A 20,036-nucleotide genomic window follows, 5' to 3' on the forward strand; every position below is an offset into this window, starting at 1 on the left:
ACTAGAAATCACCTAATCATGTTTCAAAAACGAAATGTCGCTTCTTAATATATAGAAAAATGCAAATGTTTAATTAAAATAAAAAAAAAAGTCAAATCCATTCAAGTGAAGTCTCAAGTCATGAAACCAAGTCAAAGTCAAGTCTTTTCAGTGTTGGTCTCAACTCCTCCAATTTGTGACTCAAGTCCCCCCACCTCTGGTGCAAATCTATGGAAGGTCTAAATATGTAGTGAAATGACATCAGTGTATAATGGTAAACATGTTCCTCAATTTAAAATAGTGATATTAAGTCTTTTTTTTTTTATTGTTTATTTTGTGATTCAGGTAAGAGACAAACAGTTTCAACACGTAACACAAAGCAGATAAGAGACAGACTGAGTTTGAAAGAGTGATGATCAACAGAGACACTGAAACCTCACGTTAAAGGTGTTTATTTGTCCTGCATTCAACCACTGACTGAAGGCAGCATTTTCATGCCTCTCCTGTTTGGCTTACTGAAAGGTACTCTGGGAAATGTAGGACCCAGTGAGGTATAAAGACTAGGCAGGTTGCTTATATAACAATGTGTTTCCTTATTGTATTAGTGTGAAGTTATTACAATCCAGCCTATAAGAAGCTAGATACTTACTGCTGTTTATGTTTCATTAACAGGTAATTGGTTCCTAGAGAGTGAACCAGTCTCCTGTATGAGGACACAAACCTCTAACATCTGTTGTCTCCATGTGTTGGCCCCATGTCTGCTTAGGCCAGGTGGCTTTCACTCAAGTCTCTGAGCCAATCCACATGGCCTTAAACAGGAAAGGTCTGAAGTGGAATCACAGTATAAAGATAAAATAAGGTCTCTGCATATGACAGTGTGTGATCAGTAAGTATAGAGTGCCATGCCACATCATTTTGAGGGTTTCATTTGTGCTCATTATCCCGTTGCTGCTTTTTTTTTTTTTTTTTTTTTTACTCCTCCTTTCACTGCCTTCTCCGTCTCTTCTTTGCCCAGTTTGTGTCTAATATTTCCACTCTGGAATGTGGGATTCATTTCAGCCTGACGACTTATGCAGCTCACCTCATCTACTCTTTTATTCCACTCCGCCTCCCTCCCTTTAAATACTCCAAATACCAGACAGGGCTCGCCGGAGTTAAAACACACACACTGGGAGTCAAGAAAAACTCATCTTTATTTGTCATTTTGACTTAAAGAAATGTCAGAAAGTCAGTTTCTTAGCAAATATAAAACCATAATCCCCCTCTGGTAAATCAAGTCAATTCTTTATATAAGAGGTTGAGTTATTGTTGCTAATGTATCACACTGACATAAAGGACACTGTGTAGCTTCTATGTACATGTAAAAGGCAGTAAAAACAAGCATGCAAAATATATAACCTCCATTTAATATGATAAGGTTTAGCTAACAATACAAAGAGTCCACTTTGAATACACTTTACAGTTTGACATGGAGACACATATTGCACAGTTTAGAGTGTATAAAAATGAAGCGAAACGAAAGAAAACTTTTGTCTTGTAAATAGAAGTAGGAAAAATATGGCGATAACTGTAGCACTTGCTGTCAACATGTCAGGAATCACCTTTGGTACAGGTGATGGCAGTGTCACTACTGCTCCATTGACGGAGTTTGCTCAGTGGAACCAGTAGTAGCGAGGATAGAGGCCATCGTAGTTATACTCTCGCAGCTGCTCGTTTGTTTCCCTCGATCTCTCGTTTACCTCTGTGGATTAAACAAGAAAGAAGTTCAATGAGAGCAGCTATATAGGGATGCCAACTTCCTGAAATGGGTATAAGGAATGTGTGGGGGTGTTTTATATACATATATATATACATATATTATAGTTTTCTCTTCCAATTCTAATTTTAGCCTCATTTATCCTAAATTATCCAGTTTTTTCGAATAGCTGCTCTTGCTGTCTTGACTTGACCCTCCCAGAGTGAAAACGCGACAGAACATTGTGGGGACGCTCCCAATTCTTAGGTAGCAAACTAACGAAAACAAATATACCCTTAATTATACTTTTGTACTCATCGTTTCATTAAATCCATCTGTGCTAACTATGTGTAGTATGTCAATACTGACAAAAGTTTATGCCTTTATATCGTAATGTGTGTTGATCTGCTGCTTCACACAAGCTTTAAACCGGTTGCCAAGCGACCAGGTGGGTCTAACGATCAGTAGCTATGTAGCAACAGCTAAACTTACAAATAGTTCCCTAAAGTAAAATGTTTTTAAAACCAGGAATAACCAATTCTTGCTAAGATATCCTTGTTGGTATTAGGATTAATACTAGTGCTATAAATTGTTGGCATTTAGCAACCTTTAGCATACATGTAGCAACCTCCTGGTCCTAAATAAGACATACTGGGAATTTCTTTTAGCTAATATATCTCCCACTTGGTGAAACCAACAGTAAGTTTGTTAGCAAACCGCAGACAATATGGCAGCAAAGTCACCATCACTTGCTGATTTAGGCGAGATTTCCATTCAGCCTCTCTGACTACAAGGCTAGCGGTGATGCTAATTATGTTGGAATAATGCATCTATGCATTTGAACAGTGTCATATCTTTGTTGTTCTCCTTGTGCTGACATGGAGTAAATGCAACAATCTAGAGATGTGAAAAAATAAGTGTTATAAGTGACATTACGCTATTATGTAATGTGACCAATGAGCTAGCTGGTGGAGATCTTTTTGTTTTCCTATAATAAGTCACTGAACCAAATCTCCCAAAACACTGTGTACCTGACATGCAAAACCCAATCGCATCTTTATGGTTAGCAGTTCTTAGTTTAGAAACTGTCACTGCAACTATTTCACACTGGACAGACAACCACAGGGAAGATTGTCAGCTTGGGGTCAACCACAAATGAACACTTTGAATTGGTGTGGAGTCCCAGGCAATCTGCTGCGGTACGCGGGCCGGAGGGTGCGGAGGGGTTCATTTAAGATCCAAACTAGAACTCTGGCTTCTCTCCCTGTGCTCCTTCTCGAGCCCTCTCGTGACAACTGGCCTTTAAGTATATCTCAGGTTTTCCACAAGGATCAGCTTAGGACAGACCTCACAACATGATACAAAAAGTTGGCATTAATTTGTGTTAGTTGATATACTGTCTCTATGCACCATCTTGGAGTGGAGTGATTTTGATGTATTTTGAATGTTAAATGTTGGTATTTTCGGCCCACTGTGGAAAGGGGGAAATGAGGGATTCACTGAGGATCATTTCTCCATTATAGGAACTTGTTTCTACTTTTGTTTCACCGCCATTTTGTTCCTTTTTTGGAAGCGAAAGCAGCCGCATCCAGGTCTTACCGTCACGGTCCTCCTCGGCGTAGTTCTCGTACTCATTCCTCTGCTCCTCGTTGTACTCCCGCCTGTGCTCACTCGCTGCAATCTTTACCCTCTGCTCAGCTGTGGAGAGAAGAAGACAGGAACTTTATCTGTATTCACCCACTCACAATACTGACAGATGGAGCAGAGGGAGACATTACTGTTTCCTCCTTAAACAACCTGATGTATCATCTGCTGTGTGATTTTGAGCAATGCTAGTGGCAGATTGACATTTGGCTTGAAGGCGATGCTGTGCTAAAGTACAGCCTCACAGAGCTGCTAGCACGGCTGCAGAGTCTCATTAACTATTGAATCACTGGAAAACCGTGAACAGAATCTACTAGAGGCCGAGTATTCAGTACTCATTACTATATTATTACATAAGTACTCGGTGCTCATGGGTCGGACCACACCTATCCTCGAACATGGCCTTCATTTTGATGTCAACTAAACATCTGTAAAATTTCATGCCTGTATCTTGCACAGCTGTGACGCAATCGCGGTGCTCAGAATCACCTCTGTGGTCGTAACTGCTAGGTGTCTGCGCGCACAAGCGCCTCATGTTTACACTATGATTAGAAATGCAAGAGCGTATACTGGTCTAGTGAGGTGTTGAAAACAAATACATATGGGTAACCCACACTACTTACCTTAATATATTAGATATTTGTATAAACACCTAACCCTCCCTCCTGTTCCCTCTCTGTACAAAAACAAACATCCCCACAGGTACAGGTACAGGGCAGCCACTGTACATATTAGACTTTACTACTCCGTCTGTGTTTTTCCCCCTCACTTTAACATGAGTTACACCTGGCTTATAAATGTGGGGACTTTATGGAGGTACATTTTCTTCAATATTATTTGTGTGAACAGGTCGATAAGCTGTGTAATCTGTAAATATAATACTATAATATAACACTTTCCACAAATACAAAAAAAAATGTCTTGCAAATATAAAACAGATATCCTTTTCCAAATACACAAACAAATTCCACAAATAAAAAATGATCTGTGAAAACATTCAATTGATTTACAAATAAATGAAATATCTTCCCAACATTTACAACTTTTAAACAGACATGAATATGAATCAATTTTCTATTTGTGAAGCGAAAAAGCATTTGTGGAGCTCAGTTCTACGCTTGTCAATTTTGCACACACAGAGTTTTGAACCAAACTTTCCGCCAGTCTGAACCAAAAGTGACTCGTATCACTCGGCCACTTTTGGAAGACAACGACATTTCAACTTTTCATACTAAGAGCACATAGTCTTCTATGTGTTGTCGTTTTCCCCAAATAATTGTCCACAAGTAATGTGCACTACGTTGACGGTTGTAAGATTTGAAGTGGCAGGACCTGGTTAAGGTCTTTGATGGTATGGCTGTTGGTGTTGATGATTGTTTAGTTAAGAAATTATGTATTGCAGTTTTATTGTTCATTGTTAATATGTAGGCTAAGCTAACGTTAACTACTAAACCGGCACCTGTTCCCGTGGCAACAGAAAACATTCATGTTGTGGACTGTGGGAACGACAGCAGGGTGCTGGATTTTTTACACTGTGATGATGAAGATACATTGTACACAGACCACATTTCATTCCCACCCAACCTGTAGAGAGATAACTGGTGTTACTTCTTTACCACTGAGTTTATTGTAATCAGTCCATTTGTGAGACAAATTTTGAGACAAATTTACCTCTACAGAAATCCCATTCATAGTTTTAACACAGTATCATTTCGGGTTTCATGAACGTTTCTGGATCTTTCCAGATTTGTATGTTTGTGTGGGTGTGGCGAAATGTTCGCGGCTAAAATGAGTGACATCACACAGAGCGGGGAGAAGCTGTTCAACTGCTCTGAGAGATTTCTGTTGAACTCCTCCGCACAGGTTGTTGTTATAAAAATCGACAGTATAATAAGGCATGGGGATTTCTCACAGCCTTTGCCTGGCGCCTCGGGGAGTCTTTTGATGTTCACATTTTGTACCGTGTATTGGTTTGATAAAACTCTAAAAAATGAAGCCAAGTATATTCTTTTACTTTTACTTTAACCAAATTATGTCAAGAGTGATGCACACATTTGTACATATGTTGAATTAAACACAGAAACTGCGTGCTGCTAATTGGGCCACAAATGTGCTGACCAAGTCTACCTTCTCCAGGGCTACTAGCATTTTCAGGGGGGGCGTGGCTAGAGGCGGGGCTTCAGCCCTCTGTGCAGAGTTCATGCACAGTTCACATCATAGTTTAGTTAGGCATGAAAAGCCATTTTATAGTAAGTCATAAAAAAGTCATAGTGGTGTCACAGTCCCACTGTGTCTCCCAGTGTTTTTTCTCCCTCCCCTGTGTGTGTGTGTGTGTGTGTGTGTGTGTGTGTGTGTGTCTGGGTGCTCCTGCTGACATTAGGTGACTCAGCAGAGGCGTGGTCTGGACAGCATCTTACCACCACACCTGCAATCTATCACTCATCATCTGCAGTATATCTACCCCGGTCATCCAGCCATTCGTGGCCACAGTGTTTCGCTCTTCACTGTGGCAGTTACTCTCCCCGCCACTCTGATTAGTTTGTGTGACTACAGGGTTACCTAGTGTTTCAGTGATCTCCCCAGTGTTTTTGCCAGTATTACCTCTTTGTTCTCCTGTGCTTCAGAAGACTTCCTGATTTGTGTGCTGCTGATCCTGCTGCAGCCACACCACCCACCTGCCTCCAGTCGCCCCTCGTGTTTCAAGAGTGTGTTCACTCACCTGCCCCTGGTCTCCAGTCTTCCATACTCCTGTCTTGTGTACTCACTAGACACCTGGATTCCTCGGACCCACTCCCTCTCTGCATTCACCTTCACTATTGCTTTTTCCCCAATAAACTCCCTTGCACTGTTATTGCTGAAGTGTTTAGTGTTCTGTCTCTATTCTGAGGTCCAATGCCCGTTCTGACATAAAAAGTAACAAAGCATAAAAACATCATAGTAAAGTAAGGTATAAAAATGTCATATTATAGTAAGGCATAAAAACATCATATAGTAAGGTATAAAGAGTCATAGTATAGTAAGGCAAGACATGCTTTTTCGCTTCGCAAATAAAAAATTGATTGACAAATGTCTGTTTGAAAGTTGTAAATGTTGGGAAGATATTCACAAATGCTTTTCATTTATTTGTAAATGAATTGAATGTTTTCACAGATCATTCTTTACTTGTGGAATTTGTTTGTGTATTTGTAAAAGGATATCTGTTTTATATTTGCAAGAAATGTTTTGGAATTGGCTAATTTATTTTTTGTATTTGTGGAAGGTGTTTTATATTTACAGATTACACATTTACACACGGATTGTTGCTCTGTTCACACAAATAATACTGAAACAAACTTACCTCCATAGGATTACATCACCACATTTCATGTAAACACACAGACCATCTACTCTGCAAACTTATTTTCCCTCCAAACAGTCCAATGATGTGTAGCTTAATTGTACTGTAGGAAACACGGCTCACATGCACCTTCACACCAGCTTCTTGTGTAAAAATGACCTGTCTGTTAACAAGTATTCGTTCTGCTTCTGCTTCTATTTTCAAGTAATAGCTCATTCTCTTGTCTCCACGTGTCGGCGCTTTCTCTTTTTGGCGGAGTCGGTTGGTCGTTCTCAACGTCTACTGCATAGATTACCAAATATATAACTGTGGCGACCCCCTGTTTTGCAATGCAACAAAAGATATTTGCAATATTGCATCTATCTGATTTGTATGTTGTCTTTTAAATAATGGGGTGCTTTCTCTTAGTCAATAATGCACCTTTGTATCTTAAGCTGAGAGTAAATTGCTCCTTACATTCCAGTCTTAGCTACCTGCTCATCACTTTTCTTGTAAAAAAAAAAAGTCCTTTACACACACTCACGAAGCTCACATTCTCATGGACTGGACTGGCAAGGGACAAAATCAACTTTTTTCCAGGAATGCGGGTGTGTTTTCACAAAGCCAAGACACCGTTTGGTACTCTGATGGGTGGGCAAGGTGAAACTGCCCACAGCCTCTCTCTGGAGGTCTGCTCTGGGGCACACATGTGCTTCTCTGATGGGTTTTCCAATACAAAAGGGAGAAATTGAGAGACATACTTGAGTGAAATGATGGAAATCACTGTCGGCAGCTGAATATTGGCAAGTTTGTCCATTTCCATGCTTTCATCTCAGCTAAATGGGTGTATGAATCTGTGTTTAGTTGCTGATTTAGAGATATTTCTGATGATAATTTCTTATGTGTTTACAAGTTTTGTGCTGAAACACCTCTCATCTCGGTGTTTAATCTGTTTGGATTGAGGTGCGTTGGCGATGTGCATCGTACTGATGGCTGGCTGTGGAATAATAAGCTTATTGTGCTGAGAAACTGAGAGAGTCTGCTCCATACTACCCTGTGACTCCTTCTGCTGCCTCCAGCTCCTGTGTGTGTGTGTGTGTGTGTGTGTGTAAGAGCTGCTACTGTATAGAACAACACCTGCTTGAGTTTCCACTGCTCTGCCTCTGTTTCTCTCTTTAACTTTCGCAGCTTTCAGTCAAAACCTCAAACTATATCATCTTCAGAATTTAACTAGAAACCAATAAACCGGCCAACACTCCCCCACAAGCTCACACACACACAAGTTTGTACGGGAGGCCAAACATGCCGTATTTAGGACCGTCCGCAGTGTGGCCACATCAACCACTCGAGCAAATCAACCGCGCGTACAGCTGTCCGCCCCCGTCCTCTAACCACCAGCCAAACATTTCACTCAAAGTCCTGTCGGTTTTTCTGTTCGCGAGGTGACAGACGGGTCCTCCCTCCCCGAGACGAAAAAGTGTCAGAGAAGAAATCCCCGCTTGAATTAATAAAAAAAAAATCACATCTTTCACCATTTTACAAAAATGACGTCCACTCTCCATGTTGAACGTTAGCATGAAAACACACAGGCCACCTTCCAGCTGTCGCAGACTTTGCCAGCAGAACTCGAATAAAGATGGAAAAGTACTTATTGGAACGTACCTACGAGCTCATAGTATCGGGTCGAGCGGCGAGTGCGGCGTTTGAAGAAGTTGGAGGCGTCCGACTCAGGCATGAACACCTGTCGCGCCGCACCTGAGGGTCAGAGGTCAGAAGTTCAAGGTCACATACGGAGGACATGCGAAGCAATGTGTTGGACAGTGTTGGACAGTCGTCACCTCTAGGATTGGCTGGTTTTGTGTCGTCCCGTACTGCTGCGTTTTCCACCACACTGGAAACTGAGGGCAAAAGGAGAAACTATTATATAACCTTTTTGTAGCGAAGCATCCTTTTGTCTTTATATGTAACATATACTGATGAGACTAATCTTACACAAAAACCCTGGGTATCTAATTTCATGTATGTAATGAAATTTTCTAAATTAAGCCAAGTAAAATTTTGTATCTACGAAAAAAAGAAATAAAAACAACACATGAAAATGACAACACAGATTTTCACAGGAGTAGGATTACTGGGGAACTTCACCAGTGTATGGAAGGTTATCTGAGCCTCAACGGTTCCTTTATAAATTATTAATGTAGCAGAAAGAAAACAGGATCAAAATAGTCACAACTGTAATTATCCACAATTATCCAAAATCACAGGATGTGTAGCCTTGGAAAGCCATCGTCCAAATTTGACTTTATTCGCTGTGGTAGAAGTGTTCAGTACCAATCTTCTGACAATTAATCTTCACATTGAATAAATCAGCAGCTTTTTAGCAGCGGAGCTTGAACAGGCAACCGACCAAACTGAACAGAACCAGAGCTGAACGTAACTTCACTTAGAAAAAACATGTCAGAGTCAAATTTACTTTCATTACCTGCCTGACTCACCTTTGAAAACATTATTTAAAAATTTGATTCATATATAAATCATACATGTAATGCACCAATCATCACTTGTTTTGAGATTGGGATCAACAAATTAACTATTATTATAATTAAATGAACTCTGACATGAAAAGGTCTATGGTCAGGTTCAAGTCAGAAAGTGCCTCCAGCTTAATAAATATCGGTGCTCATCTCCCCTGAGGATGCATAACCCCAAAATACCCTACCTCCCCCATAAATCCCCCCCCCCACCCACACATGATACTCACAGGTGAGGATGAGGAGGGTGGTGAGGAGAGAGAGGACAAAGACTCGAGTCCAGGACATCTTGAAAAGACCAAGGCAAGAACTGTACTGGACTTAACAGCACACCTAACTCAACTGAGAGAGGAGAGAGAGGGGAGGGGAGGGAAGGGAAGGATAGGGAGGAAGGGAGTGGGAGGAGAAAGAGGGGGAGAAAGTTTCAGGGAGGGAGGGAAGCTGCTGGAATTTCAATTCCCCAAGAGATGAGAAGAAGAAAAAGAAGAAGAAGAAGAAGAGAGGAAGGAAGAAAGGGAGGAGTGATGGTGAATCAAAAGAAGAGGGCAGTCGAATGGAAACCAGGGTTTGGTAATAAATGAAAGGAGAGAACTCTGTGCCCCTGGACAGAGGGAGGCCCAAACGAACCCAGGACAAAAAGATACAGCAAATGGTTTTAAAAATGAATAAATGACCAACATTCATGGGACAGATAATTAAAAACAATGAGCTGAAAGACAGTAAATTGCTTCATTAGTGATATTTCTCTGTGGGTTTGTCATTACAATTGACTTCTTTCACAAATCTGACACAATATAAATATAAAAGTATTAGTGGGGCGGGTAGGCAAAGCAATTGTGCATTTTATGACCAAAGCATGAAAGTTTCAGCATATAATCTTCATACTCCAAGGTTTTATTTCAGATAATGAGGCAATTTGTATCTGACCTCTGGTGACCCTGAGAGGTCACTGACCTCCACATTGCATTTTTCCAGTTTTTGCCCCATCTCTCCATTATAATCATGTATATCTTTGCCAAAATTGCATAAAGATGCATATTTGCTGTTACGGCCTTGTAACATAATTTTGCCTCGAGCACCAGTTTTGCAGGGGGACTGCAGACCCCACCATGTCCAGGTGTTAAGGTAGCTTCTGCTGTGTCTTCTATGAAATTACACGACCAGCTAGCACAGTAGTGAACATTCTAATCAGAAGCTAGCATGCTAGTTTGGTCTGGACCACACTCATTACTCCAGGGGGCTCTGCCCTGTCCCAGAGATCACATCTGGAATGCCTCCACGTCTAAATATGAACTTTATGCTTTATAGAAACACTGGAGAAAGTTTCATGCTTTGGTCATAATGCACAATACTTTCCACATACAAGCTTATCTACTGCACTATATTATTTACAGCAGCTTTAAATATGCAGAAATTTAAATGAATTATATCCAACTAACCGTTTCTAGATTTGAATAGGATTTTCACAGAGAGTTAAGAGGCGATCTGCCTGAGGAAAGTATCGTCACCACAGCGTTCTGCTTCTGTTTCTAATTCTCAGAGACAAAAGGGAGTCAGGATGGAATAAAGACCTGAGGAAACGGGAGGCTGTCTGCTGCTGCTGCTGCAACTCATTAAGTAGTCACACCAGCAGACAGAGCCACAAGCTGCAGTTTCCTGCAAGTTGTTTTTAAAGAGAGAGGGGCAAAAAAAAAAAAAAAAAAAACTTGTTTCAAGCTTGTTTCATCTGAGGCCAAGTCAGTATCAGATGAAGCACTTTCCTGAAGATTTTTCAAAATCATTTCAAAATTTTATTCAGCTTGTCTGGTATCTGTGGATGAGCTGACACGAAGGAGGACACGTCTCTCACCAGCAGCCAGGTAACAAACACTAAGCCTGGAAGTCAGTGGCCATTTTTTTTTCTGTAGGTGGATGAGGATCCCACAGTTTGGGCTGTTTGTGTGTGTGTGTATTTTCATTGCATCACAGGTTAAATTTGAGTTTGCTGGTCAAAGTTCACTAAACTTAAACTGGGATATAGTGAGGTAAATCGGTCAGTTTACAATTTGAACACCCCAGATTCCCTCGAAGGGAAATATGATGACATAGTGTACAGGTATAACATTACAGGAATAAATACTGCAAAATAATCCCGGATAATAACAGCATTTAATAACAGATATTAACAGACCTGTTTTATATCTTTCATTGGCTGTATCCATCGTGCATTGTTGCGTTTCTACATGAGTGATGTGTGTTTCCCTCTCAGGCAGAGTGTGTGCAGGTGGTAACATCACGTTCCTGTACTGGACCCATTCATTATCGTTCCAGGTATGAGTGATCTCAGGGTTCAGCGTGCATACCTCACTGCACTAACCTGTGTTTAATGCTGCATTGTGCTGCGAGCTGCTGAACTGAATGTGTTGGGAGATGCAGGCTACTGTGGATTTATTTTTTTCTCCTTTGACTACAGTATGTGTGATGTAGTTAAATCAGCTTCCTGTAGTGGAAACTGGGCAGAGACGACGGGCTACTTTGTTCAGAGAGACGACAACAAGATCTGGATTCTGGGAAACATTTAGCTGTAAATGAGCCCGAGTGTGTGTGTGTGTGTGTGTGTGAGAGAGAGAAACTATTTACTGTGTGTGCATTTGTACATTCATGTGAACATGCATGTGTGTTTTTTCATATATTTGTCAGTGCTTGCTTTGTTTCGCCATATAAGCTTATTTGGTGTTGGTTCATATGTGTCAGTTTTTAAGTGTGCTCCTCTGTGTATTTGTGTGTCAAATAGTGTGTGCACTAAGCATGTGTTATCTGTGTGTGTGAGGCAGTTTAGCACTATCCCCCCTTGCGGTGCCGACTGTGACCAAGCCTCCACGTTTCATCTGTCCTGCATGGGAATGAATTTCCTGCATTTCTGAATTAAACTAAGATGCTGAGATCTTCCCTCTGGGTTTTGAACAAAGACGCTGTTTAAAAAACAGCCACACACACACGGTTAGCTGTGTTGGATCAGGTGTTTTTTGTGGGGAGCCAGGAAATAGCTGGGCCTCCATCTGAAAGCAGCTGCACTCTCTGACACCAACATATGGCTGTTACTGCTCAAATGTCATTTACTGTCGAGCAACTTTCTCTGATTTTGTGTCTGATTGTAACATGTCTTCATGTCTAACCCTAACCCTAACCCTAATAAAAATATTTATAACATACATGTGGCCCCAATCCTCTTCCACAATTCAGTTACAGGTCAAAGGGTCAGATGTGTCCGAAGCTTTTATTTTAAATTAAAACAAAGTCTCAAATCATTTTCATTATTAGTCTTATTGAAACATTCTATTTGTCAAGATCCTAAAAAACAAGATTAAAATCCATTCACTCATTATCAAACAGTCATCGTTCAACAAACAGAAAATCAACACAGTGTTACATTTATAAAGGCAGTGTAGGTGTAGATTAAGAGCTAAAGTCAGCCTGGATTATTTATAAATTTCTAAATATAGCTTCTATTAAAGTCTCTTGCTCCTTTATCTTAAATGTCACTCCATCACTCTCTCTCTCTTTCACTGTATAATTCTGATTGCTTCTAATCAACATGCAAAATGTCTTTTTCAGGCTTGTCTTTCCCTTTCCATTAAGGGTTTGGTTAATTAAATAGCTTGATCTGCTTCATCTTGTGCTGTCAAACAAACTGTCACATGCTTTACTCTCCAAAACAACTGTGCAGAGATTTGTTTATGAGGTAAATGATATTTCCCAGTCTTCATGTTCTCTGTTAGTTCGCTGTCTGTACATCACAGTTCCAACACAAATGTCCAAACTATTATGAGCAAGATTACAGTAAGTAATCTGAACATTACATTCCTCAGATGTACCATAAGAAAAATTAGCTTAACAAGAAGCCGTGAGCGCCGTCGGTGTCAGTGCGACAGGCCCTGTTGCTTCTTATCCAATCACAATCATTATATTAATCTGTTCTCCTTTCAGCTCAGTGATCGGTCACCCTGTAGTCATGTGCTGGTCTGTAGCGTCCTCACAGTGAAACCCTCTCTCCCTGCACCACACGGCCTCGGACAGCCCAGGTATCCTGTAGGGGAGGAGTCAAAGGTTCAGTTCAACAAAAAAAAACAAAAAAAAACACTTTTTTTTTTTTTTGCAGTAGCCAATCACTAACTTTTTGTTTATGCATATGCTCATTTTAACAAAACCTTTTCCGCACAGATTTTTCCTTAAAGAGGTACTTGAAATTTCCTATTTCAATTCCATAAAGTTGGGGGACTTTTAAGAGACAATGTTGTCTTTTTTAAAAATAATTCACTAATTAGTCACTAATTCAAGTAGCAGAGGCCATAACATCCTGACTCTAGTGTCTAGTGTGGGTGTAGTTAAAAAAAAAACAAAAAAAACACCCACATTACCCATAATTCTTCCAAATACTGCCCTTTCATTAGATCATCAAGTGTTTTCACAGTCATTTCTTGTGAAGAGTAAACTGAACTTTGTTTGATCTCATTTATTTGTTTAATTAAATGCTCACAAGTGTTTCAGTGAAGGGTTTTATTGATGCAACAATAACTTCCATGAGCTGATCCACCGTCAATGGTTAAGAGTTAATTGTGTCAATTAAATCAATTTCATTATATAATTGGATTTACTAAACCGCAGTTTGAAGTTATATTTGTCACATGCCAAGGTACAATGTATAGTAAGCAACGCGGCAAAATGAGGATTGGACTACGCGGTAGAGCAGACTGTGCAAAAATATTGTGATTGTATCGAATAATGGGCCAAGCCTAATTGTAACTGTTAACATATGCTTTTTATAGCATATCGACAACTCTGACATATTTCCTCTGCAGTGTGATGGGCTCCAAGCTCCTGAATACAGACGCTTGTTGCTTTGCAATGGTTGACTGCAAAGTAAACGTAGCTCATCACAGACATGTAATGGGGGATTTTAATGTACTCAAACAATAGTAAGACATCATCTAGTGACGTTGCTATTGCTACCAGACTTTAATTATAACATGTTTCTGTAATACTATCATCATATCATATCAACAGTTTCTCTGGTTAGTAGTTTACATAAAAAACATCATGCTCAGAGTCCCTTTGTGTGTTCACGTGCTCTGGCTTTGTAGGCTTAAGTTAGTTATCACTGTTCTCTCATTGCACTAAGCTTTAAAGTGTATTCTTGCATGGACAGGCACATTTAGAAGTTACAAGCCAAATGACAACAATATGCACACAACACTTTCAGGCCTTTTGCAGGTTATACTATGTAGTCGGCTGTAAATGTCTGACCTGGAAGGTAATTTCGTCGCCCACAGCGTACTTCCTCGCTGCGATCTCCTTCACCTCTTTCTCTATGTTTTCCTGTGTGGTTCCCTTCACATCGATGTAATAGCAGTCAGCGCTGGCGTAGTGGCAGGAGATGGCCTGGAAACACACACACACGTTATCACACACAATTTGTTATAATATTTTTTTAATCACATGTATTTCCATCACAATTACTAATATGATTTGCTGTTTGCGATTCACATAAAAACCCTGTGATTTAAAAAAAAAAACAACGTAGGGTGTTTGGTCTGAGGAATGCCGGAACGCCGGGTGCATTGTGGGTAGTGTAGTACCTTGCGGAAACCCTGCGTCTGATTCATGCCAGAGCCATGGATGAGCAGCGGGTGGAAGAAGACAGTGTCACCTTTCTCCATCTCCAGGTGCACCCTGGGATGCTGCGAGTCATAGTCTCGCACTCCGTGGTACATCTTGTTCACCCCACCCTGAGGACAAACACAGTGCTAAGATAGTGTATATATATATATATATATGTGTGTGTATCTTCTAGCAGGTGTGATTATGCTTCTGACAGTGTTTTGTGTGTGTGTGTGTGTGTGTGTGTGTGTGTGTGTGTGTACCTGCCACTCGGGGTAGTCATGCTCCTTCAGCGTGCCGGTGTGTGTCCCCGGCAGGACGACCAGGCAGCCGTTCTGCCTATTCACTTTCTCCATCGCCGTCCAAGAGCAGACGATCCGGTCAGTCGGTCGGAACGGGAAGTAATGCAGATCCTGATGCATCGGGTGACGAGACGTCTTCTTACCTGAAACACAGGACACAGCAGATGTATCCTAACACCTCAACATGGTTTAAAGGTGATTTGTGTAGAAGATATTTAATATCAAGAGGGAAAAACACAAATAGCACCATGCAGCAATGGTTTTATCAGTGGACTTTTATCGGGACTTCTCTGTCCTGCTGCTGGTTTAATGAGAGTTGGTGGTGGCAACATGCAAAGAAAAAATAAAGATAACTGTTTGTTTACAAGAAAACTCCACAGGGTAGCTTTAAGTTCAAACTGAGGATAGATGATGTCTAGATGAGGCTGGATGAGCTTTAATTGAAAAGGGACATTTTAATAGAGCAGTTCCCAAACTTCAGGGATGTCTGAAGTTCCCCTTGATTTAAGGACAAACAAGAATCCTTTTCTCATATTGTAAATATCATTTAAAAATGACAATTCTTTTATTTCCATTATCAATTAATCAGCCGTTTATTTCATTTCGACTGATTAATTGACTAACCACTTCAGCTCTAATACTGATTTTTCCTCGCCCCATACCTGCATCAGGAGGCTTGTTGATCAGCATGGTGTGCATGGCCATGATGTTTGGTCCAGTGAAACACTCCACATACTTCAGGATCTGACAGACACAGGCACAAGTGTCTGTTGATCAGTGTTTTGCGTTTAAATCATTTCAAACTTAAGCTGTTTTTTAATTAAAAGAAACTCAAGTGTATCACAGCTAATTTAACAATAATGTGACATTCAGGTATTAACTGAACTAAAGGAAGAGTTGAAAATGTTTTCTTAAGCCGACAGATTAACACAGGTGTGATCTGCTGTATGTGTGTGTTGTTGTACCTGTGGTAAGGTGCAGTACCGGAACAGCTCGGGATCTTCCTGGAAGTCCTGGAGTTTGGAGACAGCTTTCTGATCCGGGATGAACTCTGACTTAACGATCGCCACATCTCTCATCACCACCAGACCGGGAACTTTCACTTCCTGTCGACAGATCCGTTCAAACTCCTTCCTGAAGAACACACACAGATCATGTTCAACACCTCACAGATGATCTGAACGCCTTTAAAAGAATGAATACTTTCACTGTGGATTATTTTGATACCATTATATGTTATAATTAAGCCTGTAGTTTTCAATAATTGGTTTATAGTGGTCCTTATCATATGAAACTACTGACAACTAATATTAATATTATATGCTTATACACTCGGTATCATTTTCTTTGCAGTTGCAGAGTTTGTGATGGTTACCTGAACTTGTCGATGTCCTCCTCAGACACCAGGTTCTTGATGAGAACGAAGCCATTTTCTTCATAAAAGAGTCGCTGATCTGGGGTCAGCAGGTCAGTATCAAAACTGTATCTGCCAAAAAAAAGAAAAAAAAAGGTGACAATGCAGTGTAGTTCAGTATGTGTTGGTTTAGTTGGAATGAAAAGCTGCTGCTGACTCATTGGTCTAAGGGAAATGATTGACAGACAGCGGCTCAGACAGTCATATTAGATTACAGTAAATACCACATCACTACCTCCTGGTGGTGACTACAAGCAGGGTTTGGTCTTTCCCACTTTCTCTCCTCATAACAAAATGTGTGAACGACTCAGTCAAACTATGACTATCATAACACTGCCACTAAACTACCTTAAAACAGCTTTAATCTTCTTGTTGTCTCTTGAACAAATGAATGCATAGTGTCAGAGGTGAATGGTGAATTGTATAATTGTATGCACCACAACCTTTACCCTGAGACAACTGCTGAAGCTGCCAAATGCTGTAGTGAAATTACAGCTGCTTCAAACTAACGGTGGATCCTTACCTCAGTCTCTGAGGGTGACTGCTGTAGCTGAAGGTTTGAGCAGAGGTCGGTGCAGCTCTCTGAAGAAAACCAGTTGAGGACGAAATGAGGCAACACAGACAGAGAGAGATTTCAGATCTATTTCTATTCCTCTGCTCCACTTTTTTCTCTGAAGTCTTTCACTTTCACAATATCTTCCAAAACAACACACAGAGAAGTGCTGGTGTGTTGTTGTTGACCTCTAGTTATTGAGGTCAGCCCATGTCAGTGCAGAAGCAACATGAGCTAACAGAAACATAGAAATAATATAGAAATCTTTATTTTTTTGTCTGTTATATTTTCTCCGGTGTGAAAAGCTGCATGCTAATTCAACAGAAAACACATCCAGAGGCCGCGAAACAAAGAAAACATTCTTGTGTTTAAGTTAACTTATTAATTTCAGATAAAAGTTAGCAAGCTAAAAAGAAAAGAGCTAAAAACAGAGGCTAGCCTTCTGAGCTACTTTAAGCTAATCTCCACCAAGCAGATGTAGATAGAAATATAAAAGACAATTTCAGAGCCTTCATGCAACCATTAGAAACACATTTGCCTTTTTGTCTTTGAACACAGCACTTTAAACCTTTAGCGTTCAGTTCCTGTTTAACTACAGAACTGCTGCAGAACCAGTTGCCTCCATTGAAACTACCGATACCCTGTTCCCGGAGGCCCGCTGACTACAGAGGGACCCCGGTCTGCTCCACCAACGCTGCTCACCTCTCGGTGCGCCGCTATCGGCAAACAAGGCAGCCTGCGATCCGCTGTGTGACGCTCCAATGACACAGCGGATCATAGACCATTGAAAGGATACGATCGCAGCGGGTGATCTATCAAGATGATTGATAAGCAGTTTGAGTCTTTCCGCAGCCCGAGACATCTTCCAGTCCGGTTTCTGTAATCCCGTTGTGATCCCAGGAAGCACGTCGGGAAATTAAAGGACAGTGGGTCTAACTGAGGCAAAGGGCAGAGTGATGACAACACACACACTTGCACAATGTCAACACCGTGTGTTGGCTGCTTCATACATGTCTGTACCTCACCACACTGAGGAGAGAGTACTCAGATTTTGTCCTGGGTAAAAGTGTAAGCATCTGTTGGAAGTGTAGCTCTGTGACATGGCGCCTGTTGTGTTTTACGATCCGCTGTTGAAGCACATAGAAAAATATGGATTTCATATTTGACTTGATTTGCCAGCTTCCACAAGCTGACACATCCACCAGAGGGCAGCAAGGACCAGTGAACAACTGTCAGAGCTGCTTAGTGGTTGTGAAGCTTTGACAACTTTACATGTATCCAGGTGGTGCAGTCAAATGTGACAGGACCTGATGACCTAATAACTGGTCTATGTTTCAATGCTATCTCTAAAAGCAGGCTTGTGTGTGTATACAGATTATATAAGACATTTATGTGTTCATTTCAATGGTTTTTGTTCAACTATTTATTTATTTATTTCTATTTATCTGATGCCAGAAATTGATTAATGCAACTTTAACCAACATGAGAACCAACATGTGTCTGGGACACAGATAAAACAATCAACATGTCCCTCAAACTATATGACCATATAGCTCCTTACCCAGGAGCATCTCCATAGCTCCCCTAGAGTTTCATTGTCATGGTTACAATAATAAATATGTTTATAAGAAATAAATAAGATGAGGTCATGGAAAGGTCATGGATAAAACAAATGATAATGACAACCGGTTTCAAACAAGAAAAGAGCAACAGTGTCTGGTGTCAAAGTTGAGAGCTTTGTGAGTTACATCAGTGATAGCAGCACACAAGTTCCAGACACTGACAAGATCAGGTGAAGGTAGATGATTTTACCACAGTGTGGGTACACACTGGGGGTGTAGCAAGCAACTGCCCCATCACCAGTCCCCTTGGAAAGATGGGATGTGGGCACTGACTAACTGCTGCCTGCCTCTGTTGTGCCTGCTGTACTCGTTGGCAGCCGGTACTGATGTTCCTCCCTTACCTGCATGGGTCCTCCTGAAGAGGCTGTGCAGACACAGGGAGGGCTGGAGGCAATGCAGTACCCTGGAGCAGCACAGTGAGCCCCTCCCTCTTGCTCTTGCTGTTGTGCAACTGGATGAGGGTGTTCTGATTGACCACAAACAACTGCATGTCTGTCCCCTGCATCACCAGCGCATTCCCAACCACAAGCTGTCTGATTTTACGGTAGTCCCTAAGAATTAAGGACCACCTCGAATCAGTCGTCTTGCCTTTCCTCAGTGGGCTTGGATGCAGATTGCAGAGTCTTATAAAAATGTTCTGCACCAACCGACTGCCTTCAGGCCACTGGGCAGAGTCACTACTTGCACCAAATGTGCAACAGGTGCCACTCTGCACACCGGGTGTCTTTGAGGGCTTCTTCGATGTCCTAAACCGGCCACTCAGGTCTGTCCCGATGGCGAGCTTCATGAACCACCCGCTGCTTGTCACCTTCATCCAGAGCCTGCAATACTGAAATGATTGTGTCTGCCTGCTGGTTGCTGAGACAGAGGTCTGATCCCAAAGCTCCACCAAACTCTGCAAGGCTGTCCACATGCTGGTACCTAGAGATATTTTGTTCATCAACAGCCTGTGCAAATGATTAAGAAGTTTAGATAGCAATGTAAAACCATCACTGACGGTAAACTTTAATGACATTTATTGATGTTGTGGATTTAATATGGAATATGTACTCAAGATAGTTAAGAGCTAGGCTCATGTTCATATTCATACATTCTCAAATGAACACACTGATGCTTACCATATCTTTATCTTCAGCTTGATTATCAACTCCAGCTACAGAAGATGAAGTAGAGGACAGAGTGCTGGAAGCCAGGGTGGATGTGCCGGGATACGTGGAGGAGACGCTGGAGGCCAGACCAGATGTGATGGTAGAAGGACCTTGAGTCCTCCACATCATGCTCCTCAATGAGCTGAGCCGTCTCC

The 20,036-nt window shown here is 41.2% G+C and overlaps 2 protein-coding genes across 2 annotated transcripts; both read right to left on the reverse strand.

The window, feature by feature from the left end:
* Positions 1-1,154: 1,154 nt before the first annotated feature.
* On the reverse strand, positions 1,155-9,566 carry ucmaa (upper zone of growth plate and cartilage matrix associated a). Its single transcript, XM_056367842.1, has 5 exons — positions 9,436-9,566; positions 8,513-8,572; positions 8,337-8,429; positions 3,314-3,412; positions 1,155-1,720 (listed from the first exon to the last, which is right to left on the reverse strand). Exons 1-5 carry the CDS (start codon positions 9,491-9,493, stop codon positions 1,632-1,634), a joined length of 399 nt encoding a protein of 132 aa, XP_056223817.1. The 5' UTR covers positions 9,494-9,566; the 3' UTR covers positions 1,155-1,631.
* A 2,876-nt stretch (positions 9,567-12,442) lies between these two features.
* On the reverse strand, positions 12,443-18,194 carry phyh (phytanoyl-CoA 2-hydroxylase). Its single transcript, XM_056368189.1, has 9 exons — positions 17,908-18,194; positions 17,082-17,140; positions 16,520-16,630; positions 16,110-16,278; positions 15,807-15,888; positions 15,106-15,287; positions 14,821-14,970; positions 14,489-14,623; positions 12,443-13,271 (listed from the first exon to the last, which is right to left on the reverse strand). The coding sequence occupies exons 1-9, from the start codon at positions 17,971-17,973 to the stop codon at positions 13,218-13,220; spliced, it is 1,008 nt and encodes a 335-aa protein (XP_056224164.1). The 5' UTR covers positions 17,974-18,194; the 3' UTR covers positions 12,443-13,217.
* Positions 18,195-20,036: the final 1,842 nt, after the last annotated feature.

The sequence above is a fragment of the Seriola aureovittata genome, chromosome 22 (assembly GCF_021018895.1).
Source record: "Seriola aureovittata isolate HTS-2021-v1 ecotype China chromosome 22, ASM2101889v1, whole genome shotgun sequence".
Lineage (NCBI taxonomy): Eukaryota > Metazoa > Chordata > Actinopteri > Carangiformes > Carangidae > Seriola > Seriola aureovittata.